The following is a 24351-nucleotide window of genomic DNA, read 5'->3' on the forward strand; positions in this document are numbered from 1 at the left end:
CCATTCACAGCAGAGGATCCATTGATGAGCAAGTGATGTGATGCTAAATTTCTCCAAATCTGTTCGGATGAAGAAAAAAACTCATCTACATCTTGGATGGCCTGAGGGTGAGTCAATTTTCAGTAAGTGCATTGTTTGGTGAACTATTTCTTTAATTGCACGCATTTTCTGCAGTCTGTGAAAAAAATTAAAATTTTTCACAGTAGATTATTGTATTAAAACTTTTATTGCACTTTTTTTTTTTACATCGGGGTACAGAATAAATAGATTTACAGAGCCTGATATCACTTGAACATTCATTCAACATTTTCCCCACAAAGTAAAGCCCAAAAACAGTATAAAAAATATAAGGGTACAGTACATGCAATAAATATTTTATCTGAGAAGAGCTAAATAGTGCAAAAAGTTTTTGGCAGATAAATCATAACTAGTAATTTTAAAGGCATGATCAATTCCTGAGATGCACCAGATAACATATGAAAATGCATTACCTTTTAAAATATCTATTAAATCAAGCATTTTCTGTTGCCTTAAAACCATTTCAATCAAAAAACAAAATTTCAACATTTCCATATTATATTTTACATAACATTGGTAACATCAATATCACATCCTCGATATACCATTTCTTTGACTGATTTCTCAATTGTTTATGTCCTTGTGGTTCAGAATCTTCTTCCCAAGCATTTTTTAAGATGTTGTCCAGAAAAACACCCGAGAACTGTATTGTCATCTTTCTCAAAATGAGATCTAAAAACTCTCCCTATATGATGCTAGAATTGCACACTGGATGTTCATCTCATCAGTCTGGTTGAGATTCTGTGGTTCATAGAAATAAAGGATTACAGTTAAACATTGACATGTGTGTGAATACATTTATTGGGGAAAAGTTCTTCGATTTGTATACATGTACATGACTCACAGTTATATCATCCAGATAGTAGCAGTGACGCAGGTTGAGGTGGCCAATGAAGTTACGGCTGTAGTACTGTGGATCACCGTGGAGCGTCCGCACACACACTGGACACACCTAGAGGGCGCCAGAGAGCACACAAAAAAATCTTGATGGTTTTTCTGTTTTTGATGCTATCCGCCTTTTTCTTCAACGCGGAAGTAAGCCTATGGGTGAGACTTCCAGTTCATTAGCCACTATAGGTAAATAACGAGGAGAATAACAACGTGCAGTAAACGTTAAAACTGTTTTCACTACAAACCAGTGTGTTCATAATTAAGATAATACATTAAAATAATATGATAAGACACATCAATTTTCAATATCAAACAGCAAAACGAACTGTTTTGTAGAGCTAAAAATAGCTGGACGCCAATGAGACCGGAAGCTAGACCCATAGAATTTACAAATGGCCGTGTCCATTTTTATGGCAAGAAAAAGGTGGATAGCACTCAGCAATACTGAGTCATTCAAAACTGAAGTGTGTAATTTGCGTATGTTAAAATATAAGTAAGCCATTTATAGGTTGATTCCCCCTGAAAAGTGTAGTACTGTGACTTTTAGAGCTATCAAAACATTGCTGTGTATGTATGAGAATCACAACAAGCCCAACTTTGCAACATTGGTTCCATCAATAGTGTGAATTTGTGGTGGGACAATCTGTTTTTTCAAACCAATAAAAGATAGGGGGAGTGTTCTGTAATCAAGTTTCAAAATTGCCAAAACAGTTTGAAAATTCAGTTTGGTGACGCTAAAGGTAAGAATGACTCACTTCAGATTTAAATATAACTGAAAGGAACTACTTATGATTCAAATGAATGTTCTGTAAGTTTAATTCAACACATGATTGGATATAATCACTCCACGTGACGTATACACATGAATGGTGACTGACCACACGTTTGCTGTCATTGGCATGATGTTCATTGCAGTGATCACGTAGATCGAGTTCATCCAGTCCATTCTCCTGGCAGTACGGACACACAAAAGTCCTCACAGTTAAACTGAAAAGAAAAAAATTTGGAAAGTTAGTACATGTCAAAGACTGTATTTTTGAGTGTTTTTAGCAAAATGCTTAAGTCTGCTAAATATAAAGGTTCTAAAATGGGAAATTATTTTTAGAATCAGTTTGGGATCCCCAAATAATCTGAAGAACCCGTTTTTCACCATAAAGAACCTTTTGTGCAAAGAAATTTTAAAGGTTCTGCATGTAGCATAGATGCCAATAAAGTACCTTTATTTTTAATAATGATATTATTGATTATCTTTCTAAAAATATATGCCAAAATAAATAAATACTATTTTGAAATAGCCCAATTTTTGGATTGTGTAAATGGTGCATTATATAGGAATATACACTATATTTTGGACAAAAGTTTGTGGACAAGAAAAATCAGATGAAAGTGTTGTAAGCACCAATTTAGAAAGAGATGTAGTAAAACAATGTCATTTTCATTTTCACTTTGTGCACAATAAGGGATCCGTTTACATTTTAGAGAAAAACAAATAAAATAAAAAAAGGTTTAAATAAATAAACGAGTACTGAAATAAATAAATAATAATAGAAGATTAAAATAAATAATTAAATTAAAAAATATATACAAATATATTAAAATAAATAATAAAATTGATTATAAAATAAATAAATAATAAAAAAGATTAAAGTAAACAAGTATGAACGTATTTGGATTGGATATATTATATATGATTGCTATATACAATATATCTGACCTTGGACCACAAAACCAGTCATAAGGGTAAATTTTTTCATTTTTCAAGCCTTTTAAATTTTAGGGGAGTCCTAAAGATGATCCTGTTTGGGGGCAAAGATGGGCACAAATACATCAAAATGTATTTAAAATAAAAATACAAAATACTGTGTGGAAAAATGTATTTAAATACATATACAAAATACTGTACGAGAAAATGTATTTAAATACAAATACAGTATTTTGTAATTTGAAATTACACAAAATACATACTTTATCGCTCTGACGTGTCAATAACTCCTGCCCACTAAAATCTCCACAAATATATTTGCATACCACGGCAATGTATAAATGATATTGAAAAAGTTTTCGATTTACACTTTATATCATCGCCAACATATATATTGTCATATTGCTATAGCAAGCAGTAATGCTTAAAGTTTAATGAACACATTTGACTAGCTAGTTGATAAAACCAAAGTCTGACCAAAAAAAACAACAACTATCAAGACTGACTAGTGCTAATGCTGTTCCCCTTGCTAGTGCTCTTTTTTCCTTCATGCTATTGCTAACTAAAAGCAAATCTGAATGGTGTTCCATTTTAACCTTAATCAACAAGTACAAATGACCATAACATCCTTATATTATGCTGCCTTCACTGGCAGTCTAATAAAGATGTTGATTGGCAAAAAGCATTTTATGTATTTTGAAAATACAAAAATACTAAGATTTTAAAATGTATTTAAATACAAAATACATGTGATTTTTTTCAAAGGTATTTATAGTATTTTTAAATAGTATTTTGTATTTCAGATACATATTTTAAATACATGTATTTGAAATACTGCCCAAGTGCCCATCCCTGTTTGGGGGTCTGTGGCAACTAAAAGATTGAAAACCCCTGTCATTGTGTGCCTTATGATTAGGATTTGTTGAAGTACTGGAATAACCAAACATGTTAATTAGAAGGGGTTTTCCGCATGCTTTTCGCAATGTGTTTGTGAACAGAAGTGAATTAACAGATGTCCTCACCCCTGAGATTGTGGATTCATCTCCATTAGACTGATCTCCGTTTGCCATGGCCTGTGAATGAACAAAAATTAGTTATCCAAACCAGAGTGTCAATCAAACAATTATCCTCTTGATGGGACTTACCATTCATCCATTGCAGCCTGCACATTATCCTGGGACAGGACAGGGTTTAGCGGGAGTGCGGCAGGGGCAGGTGGCGGGAGGACTTGGATAAGACCACTATACGGGGCAGCAGTAAAGGGTGCCGGTTGTGGGGCAGCAATTAAATTCACAAATGAAGCTCTGGTCCGAGGCATAGGAACGGGCCGTGCAGAGGAAATTAAAGGGAAAGGGGTTTGATTCTGTGGGGCAGGTGGCACTGCAGCCTGATAGGGCAGACTGCCTTGAGCAGCAGTGCCTGCCTGTTGTCCCATTGAGTCTCGAAGTTGGCCAAGGCGACTGTTGGTTTAAAAGAAATTATTAATTCTTTAGCATTTGACAGAAAATAAGCTAAATAATGAAATTGGCCTGAGACTTACGCATGTATGTTTGCACCAATAGGTCTTCTTGAATTAAATGATTGAAAATCTGCTGGCAGGATTGGGTGCATACGCCTTCTCCTTCTAGGAGGCTAAAACAAAAATATTCATAAGCATGCAATTCTTGATGACCTCCACTCACAGAGACTGATATTTATTACTCACTTTAGCAGGGTTTTTACTTACCAGGAATGTATTATTTTCATAATCACCGTTGTCTACTGAGCTTCTGCAGTATGGACAATGAGCCCTGTATCGAATAGACTGACTGAGGCATCGCTGGCAAATTCTGAAAGTACAAAGAGAGACAAAGGGTACTTGTGAGAGAGCATAAAATAATCATACGATCAACATGAAGGTAAAAGATCGGCTGGCAAGGCTGGCAATCTTAGCTAACCAATCATGTGATGGAATTTCCCTTTAGAAATACTTTCGCTTTTTGCTGCCGGTAAATGCTCATGTTATTTATCAGAAATGATATGTACTTGTGAATAAGGAGAGACTGCAAATGCATAGCAAATAAAATAAATGTCCATTTTTGGAGAAAATTTGATTTACTGAATGAGTTTGATTTATAATCACTTATCAAATATATTTTACAACTACACATTTTTATACAATGCATTACTGTATAAAGTTGTAAACTATACATTAGCATAATGTTAAATTATGTTAAATGCCTCACAAACCTACAAGTTTGATCCACAAGTATGTCTGTTTGTAAAGTTTCCACATGAAGTCAACAAAATCCCCATCTATGTCAAATATAAGCCACACTTACACTTTTCCACAGCATGGAGACGGTTGAGAAGGATTCTGTATGTTTTCCCTGCATACAGGACACTCTTCCCCTGAAGCGGACATGTCCAAATCGTCTGCTGTTTAGTGTGTCTGTCTGTCTACTGGCAGTCAAATCTCTTCTGATACCTTCACTTTCAGGTTGTACAGCTTAAATGCAGTTCAACTTCCTTATGGTCATAAAGAGGGAGTGTATTCTGTTTGCTTCAGCTGCTTTCTTTTCATGATGATAAATATTGAACCGGTTTAACCTGAAAATGCTAATTTTGTATACAAATCTTTAGTGATGACACTCGGGGACTGTGACAGAAATAATACTTAAAGTTTTTTAGGCAATTCAGAATCTGTCTGTAGTTTATGAACATTTTTATATGAAAGCAAGAGACTGATAAACTGATTAGAAGTTCACTTTGTTGGCATATTAATATACTTACATACTGTACACACAACTTTAATCGTGCCAACAAACAGTTTTATTTAATGTCACATCAATCAATCCCTCTGACACGTCTTTAATTTTGACAGAGCTGTAACTTTTGGTTTCACCTACGTACTTACCTATCTATCTATCTATCTATCTATCTATCTATCTATCTATCTATCTATCTATCTATCTATCTATCTATCTATCTATCTATCTATCTATCTATCTATCTATCTATCTATCTATCTATCTATCTATCTATCTATCTAACTATCTAAACTGCAAAATCGTCAGTGTTAATATCCATTAGCCTATATAAAATGTAATATCATCGTTTCATGTTCATTTATATGTGTTCACACTACCCATGTTACACTTTTTAAACCTTTTGACACCAGTTTTGTGTTGATTCAACACTCTATATTAATCTCTTTGTCGGTATACATGTCTTTGTCTATCTTTAGTACCGAAAGTAAAAAGGTTATTTAGGGACACCAGGGCTTTTATTATGGCAGGCGGATGGCTTTGTGATGACTTTTATGTCATTGCGGAAGTAAAGTCACCTGACCGCCGCTAAGCTTCTTGGGCAAAATCGATCAGCAGGCAGCAGTGGATTTCAACATGTCTGCCGTCGGCTGTCAGTAAAGGAGGTGTTTGTTTTCAGCTCAGCAGCAGATCCGTGAGCTCGGTGAAGAACAGACGAGGTGCGTTCATGGCTCAGTGCGTGCAGTCAGTGCAGGAGTTCATCCAGGACTCGTTCGTGCCGATGGTGGCCGTCCTGTGCAGCGAGGATGCGGAGAGAGTGACCCGCAAAAACAGCCTGAGCTTCCCGGAGCTGCTGCGGCCTTTCTGCCGCCTGACGTCCGAGGGTAAGAGGCCAGCTGGTCAGACAACCGCGGATCACCCACCACAACTGATGATCACTAGATAAGACGGTTGTTAGACAGCTCCCTTACACACACACACACACACACACACACACACACACACACACGGACGGGCTGCGTCTCAAAACCTAGTGAGCTGTCTGCCAAGACGTTGACCAAAACAGTCCAGGTGCCACTACAACGTTCAGACGGGAAAAAATACAATCTAGCTTGGCAGTTCAGTATAGGTTTTGAGAGACATGCCCAAAAATGCTCTCTAGCAAGAATTTGAGAGACACTGAAAATGATATCTAAGTAGGCAGCTCACTAGATTTTTAGTTACACGGCCAAAAGTGCTGTCTAAATAGGCAGCTCACTAAGTTTTGAGAGACGTGCCCAAAAAATCTGTCTAGGTTGACAGCTAACTAGGTTTTGAGAAACACACCCCAAAATGATGCCTATCTTGGCAGCTAACTAGGTTCAGAGAAACACGTCCAAAAAATGTTTAGATAAACAGCTAACTGGATTTTTTGTCATGCACCTTAAAATGCTAGTCTAGGTTGGCAGCTCATTAGATTTTTAGGCCCTATTCTTTGTCCAGTGAGGCCCACTGGGCAGACGTCTTTGTAGACTTCTTTTTTTTTTTTTTTTATAGTGACAGTCATGTTTTGGTTGCTAATATTTTTCTGTATGCTTTCTTGAGGGGCCCGAGGGCCTTGGAGTTCAGCCCAGGGCTCTAATGGTCAGTAAATTCTCTATGTGTTAAGGAACTTAGGGTCTTCTGCACAGAGGGGCCTGGGGCTCTATCGGTTTCTTTGCGATTTATGCACTAGGGGTACTTCCTCAGCAAGTTTTGGTGCCACAAATCTTTGGAGACCTTTGATAGTGTAAGGCCTTCTGGCCCATTCCATAATCCAGCTCTGATCCTCAGTCAAATGATAGGACAGGTTTCAAACCAGATTCATCTGAATTTGATCTCTCTGTTTGTGAAATCTGATCTGATTTCCGCTCACCTGACCATTTAGACAGACACAGCACAGATCAGATGCCTCTGTTGATGAGGGTTAGATTACCTCTGGACTTGCTGGAGAGGTCTGTGTTTGGCCTGTGCTGTTAATCACCAGCCTATATCTAGTAAAGGATATGGGATAATCCTAAAGAGGCAGGCAATCAGATCAACTGGCTCAACTTATGAAACTGCTGTTGTTGACAGTGACACTGTAGTCAGTGAACGACCAAGATACACTACTGATCAAAAGTCTGGGGTTTTATTATATATAATAATATTGTAAAATAAATATTAATTAGTATTTTACAAGCCTTTAATGCTAATCAAGGCTGTTTTTTTTTAATCAAAAAAATGCAGTAAAAACAGTAATATTGTGAATTTAAAGTAACTGCTTTCTATTTTAATATATTTTGAAGTGTAATTTATTCCTGTGCTGCAAAGCTGTATTTTCAGCATCATTAATCCAGTCTTGAGTGTCACATCAGAACGATTTCTGAATTATAATATGCTGATTTGGCACCTATCATTTCTTATTATTATTATCAATGTTGAAAACAGTTGCTTAATATATTTGTGGAAACTCTTCCACTTTTTTACTGTCACTTTTGATCAGTTTAATGCGTCTTTGCTGAAAGTATTAATTCATCAACTTTAACTTTAACTTAAAAACATTTGACAACAGATGCCATTTAATTGGTTCTTTAAAAATGTCAGTCACTCTTACAAGAAGAAATGTTCCTATTAGCCCAGGGCTTAGAAAAAAGGTATTTTTGTGTTCTTTGGCCTCCTTTCCAAATGTTAACCATTGAGGGGGAAAAATGAACCGAATCACTTTCTTGCAACAGAATCTGTTCCAGTCACCACAGTCAAGACTGGACACATGTAGCTCATCTGTAGAATGTGGCGCTTGCAACGCCAAGGTCAAGGGTTTGATTCCCTGGGAAAGAAAGAAGTGATAAAGTGTGTGCCTTGAATGCAATGTCATTTTGGATAAATGTAAATGTAATGCACTCTTTTCTTCATAAGAGCATGTGCTATGAAAGGATTTGCAAATAGGAAGTGATGTAATTCTGACAGTTTAATGTGGAAAAATGTTTTGGTTTTACCAAAAATTATTTGAGCAAAATAACATTATTAACATTTAACAAGCTAAGCATGTTCCACTTTTACTGTAGAACAACTGAAATGGGTTTTGTGCACTGTTTCCCATTTAATTTGTTTTCAGTTTTTGTTCCTTAAACTGCTTTTAATCCCTGTCTGAGCTACATCATCACATTCATTGACTCGCTCCATTTATCAATAATATTGGTCATTCAGGAATCATGCAGTTGTAGGAAAACATGCTACACATTTAGTATAGCACAACAGATGCAGACTTCTCATATCAGTCATAGACGACACTGATACACTTCTCGTCAGAGAACTCTTTCAGATGCCAAGTAAAACCTGTTTCTCACATTGCATTTGTTGCAGTGTGTTATGGATTCGTTGAAAAGCTGGTAACACGGTTAGGCTGACCCAAATGAACACAGTGCTCTCTTTATATGTGTGTGTGTGTGTGTGTGTGTGTGTGTGTGTCCCTCAGTGATGTGATTGGATTTATTCAGGAATGCCTTGGCAGCAGAGGAGCAAAGTCTCATCTTTATTCTTTATGTCGTGCTTATCATGTGAATAGTGGAGTAAAAACACACAGGTGCATTATGGGAGAATGTTTGGTAGAGGGGTGGCAACATATTTGAGCTGGGTGTTCCTGTCATGTGTGTTGCAAGGAAAGGGTGGGTGATGAGGGATCAGGTGGGATCCAGAGGTGGTCAGCTGGCATAAGACTATAATGGATACCCAGCTGTGTTTGGCTATTACTCAACCATGACAGATTTTCAAGATGGGAGTCATAATAGATTGTAAATAATTTATTAAAAGTGTTTGCATTGTGCTGATCTCATTAAATATCATTAAAAAAAAAAAATTATAAAAAAATTCTTCTAAAGAAAAGAATAATACCTTTTCAGAATTGTACCCCAACAAATATTGGCAATATTAATAATCAAAACATTATATTATATCCCAATTATAAAATCCCAAAGATGAATAATTTTAATAATGTGAAGTGATGGGGTAGGGTATTTAATTAATTAATTCATTCATTCTTTTTTTTTTTTTTTTTTGGGAAAGATTTCATTCTTTTGTTTAGCATGGATGCATTAAATTAATAAAAAGTGACTAAAGATATTTGTTACGTAAAATTTATATTTCAAATCACTGCTGTTCTTTTGAACTTTATATTCCTAGAAGAAAATGCAGAATGGTTTCCACAAAAATATTAAAGGGGTCATATGATGCTTTTTTAAAGATCATTATTTGGTGTAACAGAATATGTTGATATGCTTTAATGTTCAAAAAACACATTGTTTTTCAAAGCTGATAGCTGACGCGCTGTGATGTGACCCTGTCTCTCTCTCTCTCTCTCTCTCTCTCACACACACTCTCTCACACACACACACACACACACACACACACATACGATGCGCAAAACTCCGCATTTGAACAGTCAATAGCAAATACTTAAACTAATAACAAAACATACTTACAGTTGCTGATTCAGAAGAGCCAGATTGTCATAGCAAAGTCATAATTACTTCCTCTCCTAGGTTCACGAAACGGTTGTCCATAAAATGGGTTGCTGTTCTGTTGTAAGTAATCTTAATGATTCCTAAATGCATCTACTTTCGGAAGGCCAAATAAAGTGTTTTTGCTTTCACACAGCAACACACAGCGTCTCCCTGACACAGCTGCATCAACACTACTGCGGTTACTGAAACCACACCTTCTTTCTTTGCGTGAACATTTGGGTGGCATTACGCAAATATTTCCACATTGTGACGTAGACATGTGGGGGCGTGTTTGAATGAGCCGTTTTAGGTGGGCGTGGCAGAGACTTAACTTTGATAAAGAATATCTCTTTGGTTTTGAGACTTTAGTCTTTGCAACTTCAGGGATCTGAACGATAACTGTAAAGATAACTATAAGATATAGTTCTAAAAATCATTCTCAATATTAACACCACAACTATAACGATAAAGGCACAGAGAAACGATATCACTGGAATCACTTTCAGAACAATTTTTTTGCAGCTGATGAACGATACAAACACTGACACCCAATCAGAATCCATCCTGCTAAAACGAGCTTGAAATTTAAAGCAGCAGACGTGTGTGCGCTTAGAATAAACTGTAGATGTAGTCTGCTGTTGTGGACGCTAATATAGATATCTTTATCGTTATCGTTCTTGGTGTGAAGTTGTGAATGTAGCAACTCATAATGTAATAAGTGCACATAATGTAAAAACGGCACATAAGTATTACATTATTGTAATAAAATGTTCATAATGTAGTAATTTTCTCAAAACTTAATAAAATCTTGAGCTCATAATGTATTACATTTTGAGAAATTTATTAAATTATAAACTCACCAAAAATATTGTCAAATTTCATAATTGTAATAGACTTTTTTTTTTTTTAAAACATCAGTGCTTCCAAAATTACATTGTACTGTATGTTTCAACATCCGTTGCTCGATTTCCATGCCCTTTTACATTGCTAAACCAAAGGGAAGAGCACAGTACCAACTACAGTATGATGCTCTCATGGCTCTCATTGTTTTTATTCAAGTATCAATATTCTGCATTCCAGAATTCTGATGTTGTTAGAACACATCAGAGAAAGGAGAAAAACACCTAAAAGTATGAATATGAATTATAAATGAGTATAATCGGTGTAGGTATAATAAGAAGACTTGTTAAATATAATTATAATAAACAGCTACAGTAATAGTATTATAGTGAAGAATAAGCCAAAGACAAGTTTCTTTTTGTGTTGTGAAGCAAGGCCGTTGGTTTGATTTTGACATTGGTGGGGAAATAAAGTATAAGCAGCCCAGTACTTCCAAACTTCTAAAATATATATTTCCATTTAGAAATAATTTGTGTGTATGTGTATACTCAAACAAATTCATTCTAAAGGGACATACATATTTATTTTTAGAATGAATATGTACATGAAAAAAAAGCAAATATGTTCACATCTGATATTCATTTTAGCATTTATATAGAATAACTAAACTTTAGTGAGGGGACATTGTTCCTCTTAGCATCATGAAAAAAAAAAAAAAACTCTTATTAAAATTCTGAATGCATTACTGATATCCTAGAATGCGTGCAAAGAGTGCTCCCTTTATAATTTCAGATGCACTGAGCCTGTCACTCATCTCAGTTCATCGGTTCAATGGATGTGTCTGTGATTGGCTACACTGCAAACGTTGTAAACAGAAACATCTGATGCTCTCCAGAACAGAAGAGTTTGACAAATATGTTATTATTACAGTTTTAACTAAGGGTGCTGTTTATTTATTTTGTTTTTATTTTTTTGAGTTGCCTTTTTTTTTTTTTTTTTTTAGTTTAGCTCCCTAAACTGGGTGTGACACGATGCTTTCCGTATAGATTTAATATGGAATGTTACTTACTTTTCATGTTTTAAACACAAGATTATGCTCTTACTTTGGCCATGCATTAAATGCACTCCCTTGAAAGCGCAGTTTTCTTACATATTTACTTTTAACTTCTCAAGTAATGTCCGTGGCATGATGACAACGACAGTGGTTACATATAAATATATTTTAATTGTTTCAAAATTAAGGCATTGAAGGCATGTTCGTTTTTATGAACAAATTTGAAAAGGAAAAAAAAAAGTTTCCAAAGTCTAATGTAGTAGGTTGCATTATCTGCCTCAGGCAACAGCAGCACGGAGCATGAGTTAAATTTAATATTTCTTCACAATAAAAGTTCACAATGTAGCCTAATTTTCTTTTAATGTTATAGCTTATTTTACATAAAGCTATTATTATGCTTTGTGGTCAAATTTGTTATATTGAAAGATAATTATAATATTGTAAACATCAATTTAAATTATGTGCTGGTATTACCTTATGAACTGTGATTACATAAGTTGCCACAGTGTGTTCATAATGTGATAAATGTATCATACAATAACCTGTTACATTATGTGAAAAATTATTACATTTAAAAATTATTACATTATGAGCTCAAGATTTTATTACGTTTTGAGAAAATTATTACATTATGAATACTTATTACATTATGTGCAATTAGCAGCACCATTATTTTTTTTCTCCTGTTGCTGTACTGTAGGTCACCTGCGTGACCCCAATAACCAGGTGGTTGTGGTGAAGGGCCTCCGGATCAGCGTGACTGGGATCAACACACGGCCTCCACAGACCCCAGAGATGCACAGACTCCTGAGCCAGGCGGTCTCTGTCTGCCAGCCTCCTGAAGGGTCGCCCGCCAACGTCATCACGGCTGGAGACTACGACCTCAACATCAGCGGTAAGTGCTTGCAAAGACTTTTGTTCACTTTGACTTCACCAGAGAAAATCCGTAGAGGACCTGATTATGTATTATGACTGCCACATTTTAAAGTAGGAAAGTGGAAACGGCCTGAAGTGAACAAAAATGGGAACTGAGAGATTGCTTCCTTATGCAGCATACGTTGACGTAGCCCTTGCAGAATCTCTAAAATGTTGATCATTTTTATGAAGTATGTGACTATTAATTAGCAGTATTCAGTAAGCCTTCATGACATAAGCTGTTTTGTCTATGGATTTACATGCATGCTACCAATGGGTGGGCAATATAAGCAATCACAGTATTATGGTGGCAATATATATCACCATGTACAGTGATATGATGTGCAGATAAATAATAGTTCTAATTTCCAAAGTAATGGAAGACCTTTAGAAAATGGGATACATCTGGATTTTATACTGTTCATTGTAGAAAAGGAATAAGAAAATTACAAAAAAATAAAATAAAATGTTGAGTAGCTTCTTCTGGACAGAAAAAGGGTTTGAGCTCTCTATAAAAAAAGAAAAAGAAAAAAAAAAGACTAATAATTAGATTCTGCAGGGGGGGTGTAAACATTTTAGAAAAGGAATATGAAGATACAAAAATGTTGTGTAGCTTCTTCTGGACAGAAAAATGTTATGATCTCATTCTAAGAAAAAATGATAATTATAGGTTCTGCGGGGGGCTTGTAAACATTTTATGAAAGTTATTAGTACATTTTTAATATCAACATTTTTTATTTTATTTTTATTTTATTTTTGAATGAGACTCATTGCATAGTAGTCTCATGTCAGCGCCTGATGAGGGCAGCAGAGCCCTTGAGGGGAAAAATGAGAATTAAATGTTGTAATTGTCCATGAAATTAAAGGGTTTGGTTTGCAGTACACATTTGTTTTATCGTTTCTGATCTTTTTTTTTTTTTTTTTTTTTTTAATTTCTCAATTTTTCTTCCCCCCCCCCACCCAATTCTCCAACTTCTCCTGTGGATGAATTCTTGGTAAGAGCTCTGAGCCTCATACACATGTTTTCCTCTGGTGTGTGTATGCCAGGTCACACACGTGTGCTATGCTGTGCTGTTAACCCTTTGAATAATGGGCGTGATGTGTTTGGTCCCTTCTCAGAACATAGGCACCCAGTAGAGTCTGTCCCCCACGTGGTCCCTTTGCTGCACCCTTCACTTGGGTGGGCCTAACAACAAACCCCTGAAATTTAGACACTAACACACCACTCTACACCTGCAGCATCCTCCTTTTAACTGAATGAACATATTGCACCTGAGTATGAGAACAGAGTCAAGATGCAACAAACATCAGCGCTAGCATACTTGTATATGTGAATTTCATGGTTGGTTGGTTTGACTACAAAGCTAAGGTCTCAAAACTCTATGCTTTAAATTCAACATGAAATCAAAACTGTTCCTACGTACTTAAATGCACAATACATATTCCTGTTCTTATTGTGTCAGTTATTTTAGTATGTGTACTGTTAAAATGTTATTTATATTATGAATGAATAAATTAATTATAATAATATTAAATAATTATAATATTTAATTTTATATTTTGAGGAAGCTTTATTATAGCTTTTTATCTTACTTTTCATTTTAATTTTAGTTTAAGTTTTAGTAACTTTTCAAATTCAGTTTTAGTAATGTTACTTCAGTTAGTAGCCAAGACGAAATTTAAAATTTTCGTTTAAGATTATATTTTTTCATGTAATTTTTATATTTTATTTTACATCAACTTTTTCAAGTAATAAAAACTCTTATTTTAATAAACTTTTAATTCATTTTTAGTGAACAATATCAGCACTATATTGCACATTATTTATCAGTGCACATCATTCAAAATGTTAATAAAAATAACATCTTCCAGCTCTGAAATGACTTTTCTGGGTGATGTCATCTAGGACCGATGGTGGGTAAATTAAGGTTAACCAATAGCCAAGTAGCTATTAGGCATTGCTTTCGGCTTGGTAAAGCATCCTCTCTAAAATTTTACAGATTTACATGCAGAATGAAGTAATGTAACAAAAATAATAATACATGTGGGGGGAAACAGTTAACTTTTCAGTTTGTAAAGATGCTTTTGAAAGTGAACTTTACCTTTAGCCTCCATATCTAAGCTATTATTCCAGTTCCCAGCAGGAAGACACTTAAATAAAGCCTGATTCCTTAAACAAAATTATCATCCCATGCACAATCTGCAAGCTCACTTTCATGGCTCTGATTGCTTTTCACAATTCAATACATTCAGAACGAAACAATAAGGACATTGCACTCTAAATTTATCATACAGCATTCTGTTTCCCTAAGAAGTGTGTCACTTTATGGAAGGAGGAGGGGTTGTGAATGGTCTTTCATGTTGATTTTTAGGGATGCACCGATACTGGTATCGGGTATCGGGCCCTATACTGAGCTCCTGTACTCGTACTTGTACTCGTTAAAATGCCCCGATACCAAGCGCCGATACCTCACAGCATGTGATAAGTGCCACATTCAGACAAAGAAACAGGACAACATGCAGCAGAATGGAGTTATTAGAGATTAAGGATGTCTACGAAGCAGATGTATGCAATGAATAATGTTAAACATTCAGTATTAATGCCTTTATAGCTGATGTGCGCGAACTGAAAAGCAAAGCGCTGAGTGGATTGAGCGGCCGCCGGCACAGATGCACGAGCTTGTCGAGTGAATATACTTTTCTCACAGACATCACTGGAACGTTTGTAGTTCGGTCGGATATGTCAAAAACAAGTAAGCAAAACAATGCACAAGTTACTTAACGGTAGGGAGGGAGAGAGAGATAGAGCACGCGTGCACTTCTGTGATCTTTATTGATGTTCGCTCACATAGCATGCATCACTTGGATTAAAACTGAATCGTAAATATAAGACAATTTATAGGGGCATTCACTATAAAATAAATAATTTATTTTCAACCTTAAGCATACATGAGTTTCTGGCAAAAGTGAAACTAGCAGCCTGTGTGAAATGCGCTAGGCTGTTCTGTCCCTCTCATTCTGCACCAGTACAAATACGTGCGCGCGTTGTGCATGTTTCGCTTGCTTCATGAGTGTTTCTGCATTAGAAAGAAAAGCAAAGAAAATGCGACATCTATTTCTGAAAATATCACAGTTAGGAGATTTATAACGAGTGGTTCCCTGCATTATTACAGCAAAACGCGTGATTTTAGCAGCCCCAAATCAATTGAATTAAAGATGATGTACCATAGAGCAAAAAAAAAAAATTAACAATGAAAGTAACAAAAACTTGTAAAATACATTTTACATATTTATACATAATTAAGTGTGAAAATAACCGAAGGATATACAGTCAAACCAAAAATTATTCAGAGACCAAATATAATTTTTGATATTTTTTACTAGTGGGTGCAGGACACTATAGTTCATTTATGTAAGTGAGGATAGCAAAATAAAGTAAACTGTGATATATTATATCCAAAAGTTCTTCATACAGTGGACTACCAATAAAATTGATACAAATTTGGAACCAAAAATTATTCAGACCGAGTCTGGGAAAAAAACAAAACTGAAGTTCAGGTTTGCATGCTCCTGGTTTACAGCATGCCCAGGAGACTCCAGGCTGTCATTAAGACTAAGGGTTGCCTGACAAAGTATTGATAGTTGTGTAAAAATTGTCATACTAACAGCTGTCTGAATAATTTTGGTTGATTGTAATCCATCACATACCTTTCTATCAAAGTTATCTGATATTATCGAGCTGAATTTGTTCTGACACAGTTTAACTCTGAGTTCTTGTCATATTTTACTACCATAAACTACAGCAAATAAACTGTGATAATGTGAGAAGTGTTGAAGGTGTCTGAATAAATTTTGGTTTACATTTACATTTAATCATTTAGCGGACACTTTTATCCAAAGCGATGTACAATATGAGAACAATAGAAGCAATCAGACCATCGAGAGTGTAGCAGTATCCAAGTGCCATGACAAGTCTCAGTTAGCCCAGCACAGTACATGTAGCTAGGTGTTTTTTAATTTTATTTTTTTAAATAGATAGAATAGGTTAGTATTAGTTGGTCAGGTTTGACTGTATCTATTTGATAAATTAAGTTAACCAACTAACATTATACATACTCTTTTGGTTTCTGTACCCAATATTTAAAAATTGACAAATGCAATGAAAATATCGGTATCGGTACTCTGTATCGACAAGTACCAAAAATAAAAGTATCGGTATCGGGCGAGTACTGGAAAAAGTGGTATCGGTGCATCCCTATTGATTTTAAAGCATTGGATTGCTGTGTGTCTGCTGTACTCACCCTGACCAATAGACTTCTCCAGAAACATCCAACCCCATTATTTTTTTCTTCTGCTTCTGCTAGAACCAACCAGAAGTTTGTGTTTTATGTATATCTCAAAGGCGAAGTATGTTACAATGTTTTTTCATTATATGTAATTTTTGAGTCTACTTCATTATCCTACATTTAGTAGATTGCCTTTTCACACAGCGGGAGACGCTGGATTTTAGAACAGTGCTCATTTGCTTTCTGGATCTGCAGTGCGAGCTCAGTTTAGCACATTGTCGAAGTTCACTTTTGTTAAAGGGATATTTCACAGAAAATAAAAAGCAAAGAAATAGTTCACCCAAAGATGAAAATTTGTTGAAAATCTGCTCACACTTTGGCCGACCAAGATGTAGATGAGCTTGTTTCTTCATCTGAACGGATTTTGATAAATTTAGCATTACATCACTTGCTCACCAATGGATCCTCTGCAGTGAATGGGTGCCGTCAGAATGAGAATCCAAACAGCTAATAAAAACCTCACAATAATCCACAAGTAATCCACATGACTCTGGTCTGTCAGTTAACATCTTGTGAATTGATGTTTGTAATAAACAAATTCATCATTAAGATTTTTTAAACTTCAAACCGTTGCTTACGTATTGTCTGAATCAGGAGAGAAATATGCATGGATTGAGTATTTACAACCAAGAACCATCCAGAACAGTTTTAAACCGATATGTCTGTGGGTTTTGATGTGAGAGGGTGGACTTTTTCACTGGAGGAAGTGTTATAATGGATTACAGACTTATATTTTTGGCCAGAAGTTACGGTTTAAAATTAAAATGCCTTTTATGATGGATTTGTTTATTACAAACACACAGCTTTTCGCTTCACAATACATTGATGGACTGGAGTCATGTGGATTATTGTGATGTTTTTATCAGCCGTTTGGACTCTCATTCTGACGGCACCCATTCACTGCAGAGGATCCATTGGAGAGCAAGTGATGTAATGCTAAATTTCTCCAAATTTGTTCTGATACAGAAACAAACTGTTCTACAGTGGCCTGAGGGTGAGTACAATTTCAGCAAGTTTTTATTTCTGAGAGAACTCTTCATTGGACTTAATTGATCTTATGATGTATTTTAGCTCCTGGTATGATTGTAGAAAAGCATTACTACTATCAGTATCTAAAATAAACAGGCCATTTTTACAAACACAAAGAGCAATTGGTATTGAAATTGTGTCTGTGCTGATCACAGGTGCATCTGCAGGGTTTGGGGTGGGTTGTGTTTTGGTTTTGGATGCGTTACGCTTCTGTGATTCCTGTCAGTAAGCTTTAACCAGACTGCCTGTCTCTTCTCCTCTCAGACCGCACGGTCAAAGCGAGCGTTCCCTGGTACTCTGACTGGAAAGAAACACTCACCCAGCTGAGCTCGTCCAAGTACTACACAGGTATTCCCTTCCTTCCCCTGCTGGGTGTGCGTGAGAGGGCTTTCCTCAGTCGCCTTCTCCACGTCATTTCCCGGCCCGGCTCGCTCCGTAGCAGAACTGTCACTAAATCTCCTTTCCTCTTTCCAATCCAGCTTCCTCCGCTTTTTCAGGATGTTGGTGGTGGTTCTTTAGCATTGTGTGTGTTTGAGACTCATTGTGCTGAAACTCTCAGTAGACGTGTTCATAGCTTTGTCAAATAATGGATTGGCGATCTCTTCTGTTACTGTACATCCACATAGTTAGTGTTCCAATTGACAATCAGTTTTGACTGAAATTTAAGTGTAATTTTTTGTTTCAGAAATGTTTGGGTTCAGTTTATTTGTGAGATTTTAGTCCAATGAGTCATTTTACCCATTCAGTCAGTGTGCGTCTCACTTTATAGTCTAGTTTCTTTTCCTCTGTAGATCCATCATTCCTTTTGCTGTGAAGTAGAGATTGACTTTACATGTGCTTTTTCTGAATTCAATAAGAATAAATGTTAATGCAGTTCATCAGTTTGATTTAATGTGAAATATTGGTTTCTTTCTGTTAAATTTACAGTTAAAAACAACTGTGGTAGTCAGAAATTCTGAAAAATACTGTAACAATGTTTCCAGTATTATGGTTGGCATATTTGTGCCTGTGCGAGGCCAATACTCGTATACAGTGCCCTCCAAAATATTGGAACAGTGAAGACAAAATTGGTCTGTTGGCTTTGGAGTCAAGACATTTGCAAATACAGATGAAAAGATTAATATGAGACAAAACTACAGAATGTGACATTTTATTATTAGCTGTTTCAACACATACATGTTTTACCAAATAAAAAGAACAGCACTTTTAGAGTTCATTCCACTCATTGACGTGAGCATAAGTATTGGGGCAGTTGAACATAAGGCAGATATAAAAGATTAAAAGCTGTTATTTAGTTGCAGAACCCTTGCGTACAATCACAGCAGTGAGTCTGTAGTTGTGCACAGGGTCATAAACACAAATAATGCAATAAACATTAACTAAATAATATAAAATATAACACAAAACACCTTGATGCATATTACTGATGACAATAAAAATAAGCAAACTACATTCATACGTTTTATGTCATCCAGTGACTTCTGGTAATGTCCTTTTACTGTTTTCAACATTAAGTTTATGGTAACTCAAAGTTTTTACTTCCAAAAACCATAAATGTGACTGTATTTTAGAGTGAAGTGACATATAATGCAGTATTAAACCAATTTAAACCACATTTTTCACTGTATATGGAAAGATATCTAGCAGTTAAACAATTAATAGGTTTTTCTGTAGCATACGATATAAACATTACACTTTTTAAACACTGTATTGGTACACTGATGGTCTGTTGAGTAAAAAATTAGTTGAATATTTAAATGTTTGGATTTTTTTGTTTACTATGTATTTATTTAGGATATGCAAAACACTTTTTCAAAAATGCCTGGTAGGTTGTCTGAGTAGAAACTGTATATATTTGGTTTTAAGTTTATGTTCTTGAGACATCGATCAGACACTTTTTTTTTTTTTTTTTTTTTTTTTTAGATATGCTTAATCACTTCATATTGTGAATTATAGAGGCTACTTCAAAGTAATAATTGTAATTATTATTAAAAATAATTAGCAGCTTTAACAGGATTACTGCAGGGGGTATGCTAATTGCAGTATTCAATATCCAAAAACAGTATTAACAGGTAAAGTTCAACTAAATATTTAATTGTCCCTCCTACATAAAACATATTAATTACAGTGTACAAGTTTACGAACAATGATGGTTGTTTTAAATAAAATGATCTTTGCAATGTATCTGAATGAAGTCTGTATGAAACATTAATATGGTACATGGTACACATGTTGTCATAGGCCAGACTTTGGACCTTTTTAGGACCTTGGACCAAAAAAAAGTTATGCTTTAAAGCACAAATAAAAGTTAAAGAAAAAGTATATTAATTAGCCGATTTCTTCTCACTAGAATGTTGCAATAGTAATCATCAGCGCCACTGCAAGCAAGTGGTGCGCTTCATTGATTTTAATGAAAGTGATATGGTTTGGTTATGGTGTACAAGCTCTACCCTCTCTGTAAAGATTCAGATAAAGAATTGAACGTGAAGTGCATCATACCGTGTGCTTATTGTCATGAATGATTCTGAGGGGGCCATCGATTGAGAAGAAATGTCAAGGAACTCCGCTAATGAAGCTGGAGCATAAAAATCAGTGCATCCTCATCTTCCTGTTATTGCTGAATAGAATTAAAAGTGGAAAATTTATCATGAATACTAATGTTTCAACCTGTTTTGAACATCCTGTTTCTCTTAAAAAAAAAAAAGAAGAAAAAAAAAGGGTTGAATGCTAATTAGGTCATTAAGTGTTCAAAATGATTTAAGGTGCGAATTTCTGAGATACAAATCTAGTCATTTCAATAAGAATCCACACAGGAATTTCGCCAGAAGATTTTACAACCGGTTCACGTTGCTTCGTAAACCAACAGGAAGCTACTTGGTTTGTCTTCAGTGTGAGCAATGCTTCATACATCACTACACTGTAAACAATAAACAACAAACCATGTGACCTTGGACTTTATTGCTTTATATTTGCAGGATAAATAACATTTATGTGCCACTTTTTTTTTTTTTTTTTTTTTGAAAACTGTATTTACATTTAAATAAACAATTGGGAAAGTATTAGATTGTTGGATTTAAACATTCTTTAATTTTATGTCTGTTATATTGCTGTAAAATAGTCTTGCTGTAAAAATGTGATCTGTTATAATTTCTTCCGGTGAATATCGCATTTCTTGGGGGGTTTTCTATTCGTCTTGGCTTTCATAATGTGCTTCTCTCCTCTTCCGCCTGGAGGGCTGGTCATGCGGCCGGTAATAATCTTGTTTCTGAACAAGACAATATTTCTTTGTGTTCATCTTACAGCAACAACACCATGGTTTGAAACCTATCGGGAGAACTTCCTGCAGTCCATGCCAGCATCAGAGCACGAGTTCCTCAACCACTACCTGGCCTGTATCCTTCCAGATTCTTTGCTAATAACTCTACCTCATTTCTTTTTATGCTTGTATTTTTTGACGCATTGAAATTTGAACCATATATAACGTTCAGCTAAGACCGCTATAAAATGTCATGAAGTATAGTTTATAGTAAATGATTTAATAAAATGGCAATTATAAATTATAATTTGCTCTGTCTGTTGATGACCAACTTTGCATTTATTTGATCAAAACTAAAAAAAAATTAATACTGTGAAGCATTATTACATTTCACATCATTCTAATATGATAACTTACCCCAAACTTTTGAAGGGTAGTTTATCACGCTTGGTAACGATATAAAAAATCCAATCTTTTTTCCCAGTCTGGCTAGATTTTGATTTTAATTGGTTTAAAAAAAAAAAAAAAGATGTATAGCACAGTTTAGCACCCTTTTCTGCAAGTCTCAGTTTTGTTTATCTGTTCTCTGTGAGATCTCCTGAACTCGGCTGCAGGTATGTTGGTGGTGTCGTCCCGTGAGGCAGTGCCGACAGAGCAGTTTCTCAAGCTGTCACAGGAACAGCACCGAATCCAGCACAGTGGGGAATACACTAATCCCAAATGGTTCATCCCCAACACGCTCAAATATTATGTCCTGCTCCATGATATCAGTGAAGGAGACGAGCAGAGGTGTGTGTGTGTCTTAAGTGTTCTCTTATACCTGTGTTGCTTGTTTCCTTGGTTATTTTTTCTTTTGCAAACTTTTACACAGTCAAACAGTCACACATAATGGTAAAAGGGATAGTTCACCCAAAAATGTGAATGCTGTCATTATTTAATCAGCCTCATGTACCATAAAAATAGTCCATAGAACTGTATTCTAAGTCTTAATTTGAAGTCATTATTCACTCTAAATCTTCCCCTCCAGTGAGTTCATTTGAAAAACAAATTGTGGGGATGAGTCACTAAAAACATAAACACTAAAAAGGAGATCAATTTTAAGAAGTGCAATGCTTGGAAAATTATTGACTTTTTTTTATTTCTTAACAAGAAAATTCTGGAACTTTAGCATTGCATCACTTGCTCACCAATATGGATGCTCTGCTGTGAATGGGTGCCGTCAGAATGAGAGTCCAAACAGTTAACACAACTTCAGTCTATCGATAATATCTTGTGAAAGAAGATAAAAAGCTGTGTGTTTGAAATAAATCGATAATTAAGACGTTTTTCATTTTAAACCATTGCTTCTGGCTTCAAGTCCTTTATCCATAAAATGTTTATGTGAGAGGACAACAGGGGATGGACTTGAACTTTTTATAACTTGATAACTGTTTGTTCTTTAATTACTTTTATTTGTGTTCATTTGCATAGAGCTACTACGTGATTGTGCGCATGCATTCTCTCACGATTCATCATCGTTAATTTCACTGGAAAATAATTATTAATTAAACCGCTTTTGGAATGTAGCTGATGTCTGGAATAAATGTCCAGCACCTAGTGAATGCAGTTCAAAGCTTTTGATATTCCAACTGCAATTAAACGAGCAGAGTTGATTAACACTGGAAGCATGTATCCAACACTGCCTCAGGGATTAAAGCTTAAGTGATGTCCGGAGAAAACATTTCTGCTTCTCCTTTGTAATTGCTTAGATTTAATTAGAGAAAGTATTATGAGTAGAATAAAAATTAATCTTAAAAGCAACATGAACTGCATTTGCAAAGCGTTTTTCTATGAATATTAATTTTTGACATCATCTGACTGACAGGAAAGCTTGCTTTCCTTTCCACTTCCTCCTCAGAGAGTTCTCATGTAGATAAGTTGCCAGTCACGGTAATCGTGAGCTGCCTGCAGCCTCGAGGTCTGATGAATAGAAGATAAGCTGACTGTGGGGAGAAAGATTAGGCTGTCATATATATATTTATGATGGTATAGAACAAGTATTGATGTCTGTCTCTGTGTCTCTCAGAGCGGACTCTGTGTACGAGGAAATGAAACAGCGGTATGGTACTCAGGGCTGCTATCTGCTGAAGATAAACTCCAGGAGTGGTAGCACTGGTGCGGATGAACAGATGCCGGACCCCTGGAGTCAGTACTTACACAAGACGAGCATACACAACCCTGTGAGTGCCACAAATTCACTTCAGGCTCTGAACATACAACTCATAAACTTCTGATTATCGTCAGAAGGTCTGGTCCATATAGCAGCTTATTGTGGCCAAAAATTGAGTTTTGATAACGTAAACCTTGCAAATCCAGAGTGTACATGTAATGCAATATTTAATTTTTTAATAAATTAAAAATTATAGACCATGGTGGAAGAAATCACATCTAATTCTAAAATAATATTACACATTATAATATACATTTTTATAGTGTTCTTCCACTGTGGTCAATAAAATTTGTTAATTTACCAAATATTATGAAATATTATTCTCAAACTTTAGTCAGCTGAGCCCATTTAATCTAAAATATATCCTTGAAGTGCCCCCTGAGATTTTAATATTTAAATGTTAATATGCTAATGTTTCAATAATATAACAATTTAATTATATGATTGTTCATGGCTCTCTGACAATGCTTAATGGTCACATGAAATGCAGGTAAACACAGTTTTTATTTTAAACTTATTTTTATTTTACTTTATGATAATTAGCTTTTTGTCAACTCACAAAGGTTATAATGTAATACTGCTGTAATACCTTTTTTGCAAAAATTTATTGCAGTCTTTATTTTCACTGTTATTGCAAAACAACACTGAAAACTGTTAATGGAAAAATAGTAACATCTAAGCTGGTTTTACTCAAGTAAAAAAAAAAGATTTAATATCGCTGAATCAACATAAATACATTAATGTATACCAACAAAACTAAATTCTATAAGTTAGGTATAAAATAA

The 24351-nt window shown here is 35.3% G+C and overlaps 2 protein-coding genes across 5 annotated transcripts in view; one reads left to right on the forward strand and one right to left on the reverse strand.

The window, feature by feature from the left end:
* Positions 1 to 213: 213 nt before the first annotated feature.
* Positions 214 to 5140, reverse strand: LOC131527752 (uncharacterized). The gene is made up of 8 exons (XM_058757057.1): positions 4993 to 5140; positions 4398 to 4500; positions 4212 to 4303; positions 3817 to 4131; positions 3694 to 3744; positions 1848 to 1956; positions 923 to 1030; positions 214 to 819 (listed from the first exon to the last, which is right to left on the reverse strand). The coding sequence occupies exons 1-8, from the start codon at positions 5073 to 5075 to the stop codon at positions 751 to 753; spliced, it is 930 nt and encodes a 309-aa protein (XP_058613040.1). The 5' UTR covers positions 5076 to 5140; the 3' UTR covers positions 214 to 750.
* An 848-nt stretch (positions 5141 to 5988) lies between these two features.
* The window catches only part of trappc8 (trafficking protein particle complex subunit 8), a 58180-nt gene continuing 39817 nt past the window's right edge, over positions 5989 to 24351 (forward strand). Inside the window, exons 1-6 of one of the 4 annotated variants that reach the window (XM_058757040.1) lie at positions 5989 to 6302; positions 12512 to 12706; positions 18366 to 18449; positions 21404 to 21493; positions 21972 to 22146; positions 23423 to 23576. In XM_058757040.1, the coding sequence (XP_058613023.1) occupies positions 6146 to 6302; positions 12512 to 12706; positions 18366 to 18449; positions 21404 to 21493; positions 21972 to 22146; positions 23423 to 23576 (855 nt within the window). In that variant the 5' untranslated portion in view covers positions 5989 to 6145. Of the gene's footprint in view, positions 6303 to 12511; positions 12707 to 13673; positions 13722 to 18365; positions 18450 to 21403; positions 21494 to 21971; positions 22147 to 23422; positions 23577 to 24351 lie in introns of those variants that run through there. The other 3 variants (XM_058757041.1, XM_058757042.1, XM_058757043.1) reach the window with 3 other exon arrangements.

Source organism: Onychostoma macrolepis, chromosome 20, assembly GCF_012432095.1.
Source record: "Onychostoma macrolepis isolate SWU-2019 chromosome 20, ASM1243209v1, whole genome shotgun sequence".
Classification (NCBI taxonomy): domain Eukaryota; kingdom Metazoa; phylum Chordata; class Actinopteri; order Cypriniformes; family Cyprinidae; genus Onychostoma; species Onychostoma macrolepis.